The 13,274-nt window shown below is 40.0% G+C and overlaps 1 protein-coding gene across 5 annotated transcripts in view; it reads left to right on the top strand.

Annotated features, from left to right (window-relative positions):
* The window catches only part of PCNT (pericentrin), a 233,547-nt gene that overhangs the window by 89,832 nt on the left and 130,441 nt on the right, over nucleotides 1-13,274 (top strand). For all 5 annotated transcript variants that reach the window (XM_084644031.1, XM_084644033.1, XM_084644030.1 and 2 more), the window contains 4 exons: nucleotides 7,191-7,429; nucleotides 8,507-8,976; nucleotides 9,672-10,248; nucleotides 11,930-12,163. In XM_084644031.1, the coding sequence (XP_084500157.1) occupies nucleotides 7,191-7,429; nucleotides 8,507-8,976; nucleotides 9,672-10,248; nucleotides 11,930-12,163 (1,520 nt within the window). The remainder of the gene's footprint in view (nucleotides 1-7,190; nucleotides 7,430-8,506; nucleotides 8,977-9,671; nucleotides 10,249-11,929; nucleotides 12,164-13,274) is intronic.

The following is a 13,274-nucleotide window of genomic DNA, read 5'->3' as shown; positions in this document are numbered from 1 at the left end:
GATATTTAAGTCAGAAGGGACCATTATGATCATCTGGTTTGACCTCCTGCACAACGCAGGCCACAGAATTTCACCCACCACTCCTACAGAAAAACCCCGCACACCTATATCTGTGCTATTGAAGTCCTCAAATCGTAGTTTAAAGACTTCAAGGAGCAGAGAATCCTCCAGCAAGTGACCCGTGCCCCATGCTACAGAGGAAGGCGAAAAACCTCCAGGGCCTCTTCCAATCTGCCCTGGAGGAAAATTCCTTCCCGACCCCAAATATGGCAGTCAGCTAAATCCTGAGCATATGGGCAAGATTCATCAGCCAGATACTACAGAAAACTCTTTCCTGGGTAACTCAGATCCCACCCCATCTAATAGCCCATCACAGGCCATTGGGCCTATTTACCATGAATATTTAATTACCAAAACCATGTTATCCCATCATACCATCTCCTCCATAAACTTATCGAGTTTAATCTTAAAGCCAGATAGATCTTTTGCCCCCACTGCTTCCCTTGGAAGGCTATTCCAAAACTTCACTCCTCTGATGGTTAAAAACCTTTGTCTAATTTCTAGTCTAAATTTCCTAGTGGCCAGTTTATATCCATTTGTTCTTATGTCCACATTGGTACTGAGCTTAAATAATTCCTCTCCCTCTCTGGTATTTATCCCTCTGATACATTTATAGAGAGCAATCATATCTCCCTTCAACCTTCCTTTAGTTAGGCTAAACAAGCCAAGCTCCCTAAGTCTCCTTTCATAAGACAAGTTTTCCATTCCTCGGATCATCCGATCCAGTTCCAGTTTGAATTCATCCTTCTTAAACATGGAAGACCAGAACTGCACACAGTATTCCAGGTGAGGTCTCACCAGTGCTTTGTATAATGGTACTAAAACCTCCTTATCCCTACTGGAAATACCTCTCCTGATGCATCCCAAGACCGCATTAGCTTTTTTCACAGCCATATCACATTGGCGGCTTGTAGTCATCCTATGATCAACGAATATTCCAAGGTCCTTATCCTCCTCTGTTACTTCTAATTGATGCGTCCCTAGCTTATAACTAAAATTCTTGTTATTACTCCCTAAATGCATGACCTTACACTTCTCACTGTTAAATTTCATCCTATTACTATTACTCCAGTTTACAAGGTCATCCAGATCCTCCTGTAGGGTATCCCTGTCCTTCTCTAAATTGGCAATACCTCCCAGCTTTGTATCATCCACAAACTTTATTAGCACACTCCCACTTTTTGTGCCAAGGTCAGTAATAAAAAGATTAAGATTGGTCCCAAAACCGATCCTTGAGGAACTCCACCGGTAACCTCCCTCCAGCCTGACAGTTCACCTTTCAGTAGGACCTGTTGTAGTCTCCCCTTTAACCAATTCCTTATCCACCTTTCAATTTTCCTATTGATCCCCATCTTATCCAATTTAACTAATAATTCCCCATGTGGCACGGTATCAAACGCCTTACTGAAATCTAGGTAAATTAGATCCACTGCATTTCCTTTGTCTAAAAAATCGGTTACTTCCTCAAAGAAGGAGATCAGGTTGGTGTGGCACGATCTACCTTTTAAAACCATGTTGTATTTTGTCCCATTTACTATTGACTTCAATGTCCTTGACTACCTTCTCCTTCAAAATTTTTTCCAAGACCTTGCATACTACAGATGTCAAACTAACAGGCCTATAATTACCCTGATCACTTTTTTTCCCTTTTGTAAAAATAGGAACTATGTTAGCAATTCTCCAATCATACGGTACAACCCCTGAGTTTACAGATTCATTAAAAATTCTTGCTAATGGGCTTGCAATTTCTTGTGCCAATTCCTTTAATATTCTTGGATGAAGATTATCTGGGCCCCCCGATTTAGTCACATTAAACTGTTTGAGTTTCGCTTCTACCTCAAATATGGTAATGTCTACCTCCATATCCTCATTCCCATTTGTCATGCTACCATTATCTCTAAGATCCTCTTTAGTCTTATTAAAGACTGAGGCAAAGTATTTGTTTAGATATTGGGCCATGCCTAGATTATCCTTGACCTCCACTCCATCCTCAGTGTTTAGCGGTCCCACTTCTTCTTTCTTTGTTTCCTTCTATTTATATGACTATAGAACCTTTTACTATTGGTTTTAATTCCCTTTGCAAGGTCCAACTCTACTTGACTTTTAGCCTGTCTCACTTTATCCCTACATGTTCTGACCTCCATAAGGTAGCTTTCCTTGCTGATCCCTCCCTTCTTCCACTCCCTGTATGCTTTCTGCTTTTTCTTAATCACCTTTCTGAAATGCGTACTCATCCACCTTGGTCTACAACTCCTGCCTATGATTTTTTCCCCCTTTCTTGGGATGCAGGCTTCCGATAGCTTCTGCAGCTTTAATTTAAAATAATCCCAGGCCTCCTCTGCCTTTAGATCCACAAGTTCTTCAGTCCAATCCACTTCCCGAACTAATTTCCTTAATTTTTGAAAGTCAGCCCTTTTGAAATCAAAAACCCTAGCTGCAGATTTATTTTTATTAATCTTTCTGTTCAGTTTGAACTGAATTAGCTCATGATCACTTGAGCCAAGATTATCCCCTACAACCATTTCTTCTATGAGGTCCTCACTACTCACCAAAACCAAATCTAAAATGGCATCCCCTCTAGTTGGTTCAGCAACTACTTGCTGAAGGAATCCATCAGCAATCGCATCTAGGCAAATCTGAGCCCTGTTGTTATTACTAGCACTCGTCCTCCAGTCTATATCTGGGAAGTTAGTCTCCCATGATCACACAGTTTCCATTAGTATTTACTTTATTAAAAACATTAAAAAGGGCTCTATCCATATCCAAATTAGATCCCGGCAGTCTATAGCACACCCCAAGCACTATCCTAGGGGAGACTCTAATAGTTTTCTTCCCCAATTTAATTTCTGCCCAAACGGACTCTATCTTATCCATTCCATCGCTTCTTATTTCTTTACATTCTACCTCATCCTTGATATACAGTGCTACTCCACCACCTTTACCTTTATTTCGGTCTTTCCTAAACAGCACATGCCCTTCGATACCTGTAGTCCAGTCACGACGACTATTCCACCATGTTTCTGTTCTCCCTAGAATATCTGGTTTCACTTCCTGCACCAGTAGCTCTAGTTCCTCCATTTCGTTACCTAGGCTCCTCGCATTGGTGTACAAACATCTTCATTTTTGCTGTTTGGCCTCGCTCGCGTTCTGTACCCGATTAGGCACGGTCATTTTACTACCAGTATAACGTATTAGACTTGTATCTACACTGCCCTTCCTCCTACCCACGGCTGTGTCCACTCTTACTTCATTTTCTTTCCTCTCAATGCTAAATTCTGGCATGGAGATTACCTGTACATCTCCCAACCATCTCTCCCTAATTCCTAGTTTAAAGCTCTCTTCATCAGTTGTGCCAGCCTCCATCCTAGAAGTCTATTTCCTTCCCTACTCAGATGAAGTCCATCCCGAGAGAACTGTCCTCTGTCCATGAATGCCTCCCAGTGGCCATACATCCCAAAGCCCTCCTTATAGCACCACTGCCTAAGCCATCTGTTGATAGTCATAATCTTGTCACACCTTTGTTGCCCTTCTCTAGGAACAGGCAGAATCCCACTAAAGATCACCTGAGCCTCAATTTCCTTAAGCGTCTTCCCCAGCCTAGTATAGTCTCCCTTAATACTTTCCAGTGAGAATCTAGCCGTATCATTTGTTCCCACATGAAGGATAATTAGGGGATTCTTTCCCGCTCCCTTTAGAATCCTTTTCAACCTCAGGTCTACATCCCATATCTTAGCACCTGGAAGACCGCACACCCTCCTATTCTCTGGATCAGCTCTGGTTACAGGCCTATCTATTCTTCTCAGTAAAGAGTCCCCAATCACATAGACCTGCCTTTTCCTAGTGACAGTGCTATTCTCCAGTCTATCCCCTGTTCCCTCTGGCTGCAAGTTCTTTCCATTCCTATTCTCCCTTTTAATCCTCTTTAACCCATCCTGTATCCTTCTGGGGCTTATATTTGGTGTAATGTCCATTAACTCTTCCCCTTTTCCTATAGGACTAGCCGCTCTTCTAGTCTTTCTTGCCCCTCCACCTTCAGTGACTACCTGTTGAGCCCCTTCTTCATTTTCCAACTCTGCATACCTATTCTTGAGCTCTATTTCTCCTTCACTAGCCTGTCTTTTCCTCTGCCTGGTTCTTGTGTACTTGCAGGTTCATGTGTAAAATGGAAAGCTGCTTGGATTTTTTTTATCTTTAGGCTTTAAAGGATTATTTGAAGGAATATGAAAATTCCAAATTAGTTTGGAATTACATAAAAGAAATCTAGCGCTTTAAACTTGTTAATAATGGTACTTAGAATTGTTTGTTTTTATGATTCTTTTGTACACCTTTATCTTCATTTCCATAAGTATTCTTCCTGTAGAGTCCTAAATGTGAGTTTCTAGAATTTAATGGACTACAGCTGAGGAATGATTACCACAGGAGTGTCTCATGGATGTAACTTTCCATATTTGATGCTTTATAGGGGCCCTGTCAAGTTGTTGCACTTTGCTGAAAATTTCTCTACTTTAGTGTTACAAGAAACACCTAGACCACTAGCAGAAAGAGATTGGAGGGAAAAAATCCTGTTCCATATCTCTTCACTTTGATTTTTATGGCTTTAATAGCACTTAGTGAATAGGAGGGTTTACTGTCTTTCCTGCATATTCAGTAGGTAAGTTTCTTCGTTTGTGCAGATCTTTCTCACAGCTTTGGGGGGAGAGAATTATTTTAAAAGTCAGGAAAATATTACTTTAAAATTTGCCAGAGAGCTCAGGCTAAAGTAGTAATCCCCTCCTAAAAACTCAAATCTTTTGCTATTTTACTACTGTTGTATAACTAAGTTTAACAAAGGAATGTTCTGTCTGGGTGTAAGCCACGTTTTATTCAACTTCTCACCAGTGTCCCTTTTTTCCTGGAAGAAGCATGCTGCTTCTAACCTATTTATACTAAAACAGTGCAAAGCAATTTCAAGAGTTTTTTTATATAAATTTTACATGTGCCATGAAGGTGTGGGGAGGAGATAGTGGTAGTTCTTATATTTATTTCCTCTCTGAGATAGTATATGTGAGAGGAAAGCTTTTTGGACTTGGCATCCATACCTGGAAAGATAGTCAGAGTTAGTTGAATACCATCAGTCAGATGTTATTTAATTTGCTATTTATCAAATCATTTATAAAAGGTATACTATATTTCTGTTATTCAGCAATCTATGTAAGATACTGTACAAACTGTTCAAATTAAAAGGTTTCAGAGTAACAGCCGTGTCAGTCTGTATTCGCAAAAAGAAAAGGAGTACTTGTGGCACCTTAGAGACTAACCAATTTATTTGAGCATGAGCTTTCGTGAGCTACAGCTCACTTCATCGGATGCATACCGTGGAAACTGCAGCAGACATTATATACACACAGAGATCATGAAACAATACCTCCTCCCACCCCACTGTCCTGCTGGTAATAGCTTATCTAAAGTGATCATCAAGTTGGGCCATTTCCAGCACAAATCCAGGTTTTCTCACCCTCCACGCCCCCCACACACAAACTCTCTCTCCTGCTGGTGATAGCCCATCCAAAGTGACAACTCTCTTCACAATGTGCATGATAATCAAGGTGGGCCATTTCCTGCACAAATCCAGGTTCTCTCACCCCCCCCACCCCCATACACACACAAACTCACTCTCCTGCACATTGTAGGGAGAGTGGTCACTTTGGATGAGCTATTACCAGCAGGAGAGTGAGTTTGTGTGTGTGGTTTTTGGAGGGGGGTGAGGGGGTGAGAGAACCTGGATTTGTGCTGGAAATGGCCCAACTTGATGATCACTTTAGATAAGCTATTACCAGTAGGACAGTGGGGTGGGAGGAGGTATTGTTTCATGATCTCTGTGTGTATATAATGTCTGCTGCAGTTTCCACGGTATGCATCCGATGAAGTGAGCTGTAGCTCACGAAAGCTCATGCTCAAATAAATTGGTTAGTCTCTAAGGTGCCACAAGTACTCCTTTTCTTTTTGTTCAAATTAAAAATTCATTATCCTGCTAATTTTTGTCAAAGCTGCTTTTCTGCTATTTTTGGGGAGGTTGTGTTTATAAATATTGTTTGTTGTTTACTGAGGATATGTTTGAGCTGAGAGAATATTGCATCTTCAGAAAATCTGCCACCTCATTATCCACTAGGCCAGGGCTCGGCAAACTACAGTCCGATCCATGAGGTGTTTTAAGCCAGCCCGTGAGCTGCACCACGCGGCTGGGCCCCACTCCGGCTGGGGTGCTGGGTTGGGGGCTGCATCAGCGTCTCAGCCCCACTCCAGCCACAGCGCTGGCTCGGGGGCTGCACCACGTGGCTCCCAGAAGCCGTGGCATGGCCCTGTTCTGGCTCCTTCGCTCTCCAGTGGGAGCTGCAGGGGCGTTGCCTGTGGATGGGGCAGCGTGCAGAGCCGCCTGGCTGTGCCTCCGCATAGGAGCGGAGAAGGGACATGCCACTGCTTCCGGGAGCCGCTTGTGTAAGCGCTGCTTGGAGCCTGCACCCACTTAGCTTCTCCCCACACCACAACCCTGATTCCCCTCCTGTTCTCCAAACCCCTTGATCCCAGCCTGGAGCATCTTCCTGCACCCCAAATCTCTCCTCTCCAATCCCACCACAGAGCCCGCACCTCCAGCTGGAACTAGCACTCCTTCCTGCACCCTTGCCCCAGCCCTGATCCCCCTCCGAACCTCTTGGTCCCAGCCCAGAGCTCCCTCCTGTACCCCAAACTCCTCATCCCCAGCCCCACCCCAGAGCCCGCACCCCAACCTCAATTTCGTGAGCATTCATGGCCCGCCCTACAATTTTTATTGCCCGATGTGGCTCTCAGGGCAAAAAGTTATCACCTGTTCCTCCTCCCATTTACATTTTAGATGCTGATAGGCTTAATGGTGATAGGCAGTGGTGATGTATAGTAGATTAAAAGGTAGTGCATAGATTCCAGTGCCAGAAGGGACCATTATAAGAAATGTAAGTGGAGAGATTTTATTACGTACTTCTTGGTAGCCTTGAAATCGAGAGAGCCACTGATGTTTGCTGTTTTACTGTCATTACTGAACTTAATTTTTTTACTTTTATGAATGATCAGGATCCTTTAAAACAAACTACAAAATGTTTTTTTCACCGTCAATCCAGAAATTACCAAACTGCGTCTACAGAGTGCTCAAGATGCAGCGCGCCAGGTTGAAGCAGAGGTTGTTGAACGAGTATGTGTGCTGGAGAATGAGCACAAAGCTAAACTCTCCCTCCTTCAGTCTGAGAAACAGTACATTGCAGAACTGCAGGGAGAAATACAACACTTAGAGAGAGAGAGTGCTAAACTAAAAGACATTGGTGTCCAGCATGAAATCCATCTGAAAGAGGAGATGGAAAAGGTAGTATGCATTAGTTTGTTTTTGCATTTAATATGAGAGAACTTTGTCCAATACAACATCTGCCAGGCATAAAGCAAATTAATGGGAATAGTGACTGGAACGATACTTACCATTTGAACTTTCTTGTCTGTAGTGGGGTCTTAGAATTAATGGGAGTTGCATAGCTAAAACCTTGTAATGTTCTGATGAGTTGGGTCTGCAGATGGGTGATACATATGTAAAGGTTGAAGAATGGGGTGAAGGAGGTTGAAGTTGAAAATGAGGTTGAATAGTTTCATAGGACCTCAATCACACCTATTCTTCAACCTTTGCCCATAAATCACACATTTGAAATTACTTTAATACCATTTCAGATTTTTTTGTTTGCGCCCTAACCTGCGGAAAGATTAGAATCTGAAGTACTAAATGCTTATTTCCCCTTGTGAAATGACATAATGGCAAGTATAGGGAATGAGAGGAGGACAAGGATCTTAGACATAAGTTGAAAGACTTCAAAATGCCGTGAAGCCTGAATTTATGTAAAAATATTTTTTGGAATTTAGTCATTATTTAAACCTTCCTTTACTATTCTTTTGGAATTCTTAATAGTGCTTTGACTTAAATAAGGCATCAACAAATTGACGCTTAAATCTTGTGTTTTGTTGTGAAAGCTGACCCAAGCACAAGACTTGAATATTTAGATGGTTCTTAGAGGATGGTAAAATGTTAATTTTTTGTGCGTGGTGTGGCCCACCTTTTCATGCAGTGTGTCCTGAGGGCCACCTTTTTTCTCGTTCACCAGTCACTGTCACACAGATCACTTCCTCCTATTTACAGTTCTATAACATCCCTGCGTCAACTACAGCAATTGCTTAGGTAGAAAAGTAAAATGTTTAATGCATTTTAGCCGTCTTTTAATGTAATTTAGCAGCTGAAAGTGTGGTGGTAAACCCAGGACCTTATGACTAGTTGAATTTCTGAAGACCCAGTGGTCCACAGTTGAGGATCTGTAGGAGTTTAAATGGCTAATAAGAATATTTTATTCTGAACATTTCCAGTTGATATGGTTTCATCTCTTTATTTTTGTAATGTTCATAGATAAAATGTAGACTTGTTGATGATCACAAGAATGAATTAAAAAGAACTCGAGAAGAGGTCCAGCAAATGGAACAAGTGCACAAAGAAAAGGAGGAGGAATGGAAGTGTGAAAGAGAGGCCCTGAGGATCAAAGTTGAAGAGAAGTTATCACGGTTACGTACAGAACTTGAAGACAAGGCAGAGTATGAGAAACAAACTTTGCAAAAGGAGTTTGAACTTCGTGAAGCTGAAATGAATCAGCTTCGGGATCAGCAGGCTGCCAGAATTGTAGAACTGGAGAAGTCCCTAAAGGAGCAGCAGAACAATCTGCAGCAGCTAGAGGATAGCTTAGCAAGTGTGCAGACTACACAGAAAGCTCAGTATGACAGCGAACTGCAAGCTGCCAAGGCACTCATGGAAAAAATGTTGGAAAAAGCCACATTTGGGCTCCAAGAGGAATGTGCAGCTAAACTTATGGAAGCACAGAACAAGTATGTAATTAATTGGTTTTTACTGTTCTTGTTTTAAAACCTCATAAGAAATGGCAATTCATAATTTTGTCACTTGGTGGCACCAAAAAATTATCTAAATATAACCATGTATATTATTTTAGCAAGGAGTGGTAGTGTTATCCATGAAGTCTCACTGCTAGATTTTACTTCATATAAATACACACTAACACCAGCAATTATTAAAAAATAATCACTACAGTATTACATATAGAAATAAATGGCAACTTCAGTTTTGTACTTTTAGCCTGCTAATAAGAGTAATATCCAGCCCTGCCTCCCTTGGTTGCTTTCTGTTCAGTTCACAGTAAACTGAAGCGCCGAATGTGTTTACAAAGCAGGTACCACAGATTTCCCCACACTGTCCTGTTAATATACCTTCATTGTGAGTTAAAGGGAATAATCTCTGTGCATGCACATTAAATGCTTAGCTTTGTGGATGCTGCCACCTATATTAATGATTTTTGTAATATGGGCACTTGTCTACTAAGCAGTAACCTGAGATGACCATCTCACTTTACAGAGTCATTGTACTGTTCTAAGTTAATTCCTTTGTGTTACTATGGATAAAATGGGTAAAAATGTGGTGATCAAATTTAACAATTTTTGCCTAGTTTTTCTTCTTTGCATCTTATCAATGCTTGTTTGACAACATTCTTAATTTTCTTGGAAATTAGATTTATGGAGGAACACAAAATTATGACTCAAAAATTCACAACAGAGCAAGAGCTTCTCCTCCAAGAGTTGAAAGGGAAGCATGCTGATGAGCTAGAACTCCAGAGTCAACAGCTACAGGAGAAGCATAAGCAACATATTTTATCCCTCACAGCTGAGCTGCAGACAAAGCACCAAGCTGAAATTGAGACACTTACATCTACATTACAAAGCAAACAGCAGGCTCATCTTGAAGCTCATATAGCTGAGCTGCAGGCAAAGCATCAAACACAAATTGATGAATTGGAAGCTAAACACTTGTCAAATCTGGATTCTTTGGAGTCTTCATACCTGTCTGAAATTCAGATTATACGAGATGAGCACAAACAAGCTGTTGAGGATCTACAGATGCATTTCATAGCGCAGCTGCATGAGAAGGATAAGGCAAATCAAGCAATTTTGACTCAGGAAATGGAAAGGCTGAAATTAAAACATTCTGAAGAGCTGCAACTTTCACAAGACAATCTGAAAATTGAGCTAGCTACTATTCATATTGAAAAACTTAAAGCCATGGCTGCTGAGCTGGAAGAAGCTCATAAGGTGAGTCAGGGGAAAACAAGACAGTAAGATGACCCTCTTTGGTTTTGAGTTTAGATTGATTTCAAATGAAAGACTGTTGGTTTTCTAGAGTTGTTTCGTTCCATTTGCAAAATGCTTTATTGATTGAGCAGCTGCTGCTTAACTCCTTTGTAATCGTTTTCTTAATTATTAAGAACAAAGGCAAAAGGAGAGATTATAGGCAAATACATATTTAAATATGATCATTATGCAAGCTTAGATACTGAGTTTAATGGAAATACCAAGTTTTTCTTCTTTGTTACTTTCACTATGTGTAAAAATGTTTAAAATCTACAGGGCTTGGAAATGAGAGAATAGTTCATACATTTTCCTCAACAGTTTTATTACTTCCCATAGGATATCATTTTGGAGAAGTGCAATCACTTACTTTGTATAAAGTATTTTTAAAATTATTTTGAAATAAGAATTTCAAAACACGTTTTGCATGAACCTTCTAGAATGGGCAGCTGCCTGCAGTTTTTTGCTTTTCCTTATGTAACAAAATTTTTATATTTTGAAAATGGTTTCAACCACAGTGCAGTAAGGAAGAGCTGGTAATTCTTAAGAACAATATAGTAGTAAAGTTGGTTCTTGATTGTTACTGATATTCTTCCTTAATGGTACATCATACAGAAATATTCTAAACGGCAAGCTCAGATCATCATTTATTCCTTTGGACCCTGTTGAGTAAACTGGCTGAGGGGAAGCATAAAAGGTGGCAGTCATAGGACAATAACTCTTTTGCTTCAGTCCTAGTGTGTGACAATACTGCATCTTTTATCTAGCTAAGTTATACATTTTAATGTGTGTATATATAGTACAACTTAATTGGCCCTCCAAAAACCTTCCATTTTGTAGCTAACTTCATCCTTCTCATTAATTAGTTCTAAGTAACTTGTTAAAGGTAAAAATACTCTTAATAGATTCTCAGGTTTCAGCAATATCATAGTAAACCTACGATCCTGCTAAATCACATTTTGCATAATTTTCGAAACTTGAACAGAATTTAGGAAGTCTTGAAATATGTTACGCTTCCAGTACATTGAAATAACATCTTCTAAGGGTGTTTGAGAGTGCTTTAGCTTCTTGTTATGTATCATGAGTCCCAGAAGTAGGGTAGTGGCTTGTTGCTAGGATATAAAGTCCCAGCAGATGCTATTGAATATTTTCCTTCTGTTGAGTAAGGACACAAAGGGCATCATTTTGTACTGGTTTATTTAGAGCCTACTAAATTTTTGTAAGCCTACTCGATTATACTGATGATAGGCACAAAAGTTGCCACTCTTTGCCCCTCATTCAAGAAAGCATCCCTTTTCATGTCAACACTTAAATTGGTGCTAAAGTTCCACTGAAGTCTCATGCTTAAGTGCTCCTGATTGTAATGTGTTTGATGTCGGGGGGTTGTGGTTATGAGAGTTGTATGTAGGAAGGAACAAGAAGACCTATAGAGATGTAATTTCTTATTACTAGTAAGTTTTAAAAAATAAATTCAAAGGTAAGTGAAGTGCATGCTCAGTCAGGGTCCAGGAGATGCTGGTAGTAAATATTCACTTATGTGGTTTGGAAATTCACCGGGCAGAGGGTAACTTTAATACTGCAGCATACCATTCATGAACTGGATATAATGAGGATGTTTGCTATTTTTAAATGAATAATATTATAGGAAGATTTGAATACAACTCTTCAAAATCAAAGATGTTTGTTGGAAGAAGAAAATCATAAGGCTCTGGATATATTGCGTGAAGAAGTATTGCATATGGAGGAACATCATAAAAAAGCACTAAAAGAGCTCCAAGATCTCCATGTGGCAGAAGTTCAGAAACAGAAAGAAGAATACTCCTGGCAGCTGCAGGAAGAGCTAGAGAAGCTAAAAGCACAGCATGAACATGAAGAGGAGGTAAGGACTGCTCAAATAGCTTATCTTCTAAAATAGAACAGATAAAATTTTGTTACCTTGAAAACAAAAATCACCAGTTATGGAGTTGGATACAACTTGATTTGATGCACTAGTGTAAGTAAAGAAACAAAACAACCTTGAGACATTTAAACCTACCTCTAATCTAAAGTACATTAAAATTATAACTCTCTTCAATATATCGACAAACAAATTTATTTAGCTTAGCTTATCATGCCTGTATATGTGTGTAGTCTTTTGTTGTTGATTTTATCAGACCTTCATTTTCCTCACTGTTTTAACTGAAAAATTTTAAACATCCTTTGTAATTGAATATGTGTACCCAATACTGACTTATTTTTATGTTGCATTATCTATTTAAGGGAAGGGAATAGTTACCTTGAAGTTCAATGTGAGAATAAGTGAACTGTTTTGAGCAGCATTGGTTTTTTCAGTGGTACTTAGGCTTCTAGATAGCTGTCACTTTTGAAAATGAGATTACAGTTCTTACCTTCTTTCCTTAGAGCGTTTCCCACTTCTTTTGTTGCTAGTGTGTGTACAGAAGGAAGCAAGCTTCTTGAATGAAGTCCAAGAAACATTTTTCATTATGCTTCTTGGCTAGTGTTAGTTTTTGTTTTTTTTCTTGAGTTACTGCTGAAGTACAATAGAATCCAGCTTTTTCTGGCTTCAGCTGTGTACCACAGATGTTGTAGTGAGTCCTCAAATGACTAAGATTTCATTATTGCAGTATGTACTGAAAAAATAATGAAACACATTTACAAGTGTGCTCTGAAGAGTCACAAATGATTAAAATTGAACTTCATTTAAATACATCTGACAAAATAAATGAACAACATTTCTTTTAAAGTAGGGACACTTTATTCTTTGAGCACCTGTCCCTATGTGTATTCCACTGTAGGTACTTATGCGCTTTATGTGCCGGACACTGGAAGTTTCTTGCTGGCAATCTCTGGTGGTCCACATACATGCCTTTGCTCTCCTTACTGAGAGTATAAGGGGCAGTGTGGACTGGCAGCATTTCCGGTTCTTTCGTACTGCTGGATGTTCTGAGACAGAGCCCTTCAGTGTCCAGAGCTGCTCCTCTGTCTTCAAC

Source organism: Lepidochelys olivacea (assembly GCF_965140295.1).
Source record: "Lepidochelys olivacea isolate rLepOli2 genome assembly, chromosome: 11".
NCBI lineage: Eukaryota > Metazoa > Chordata > Testudines > Cheloniidae > Lepidochelys > Lepidochelys olivacea.
Note: the sequence above shows the minus strand (reverse complement) of the source record. Positions and strands in the feature narration are given on the sequence as shown.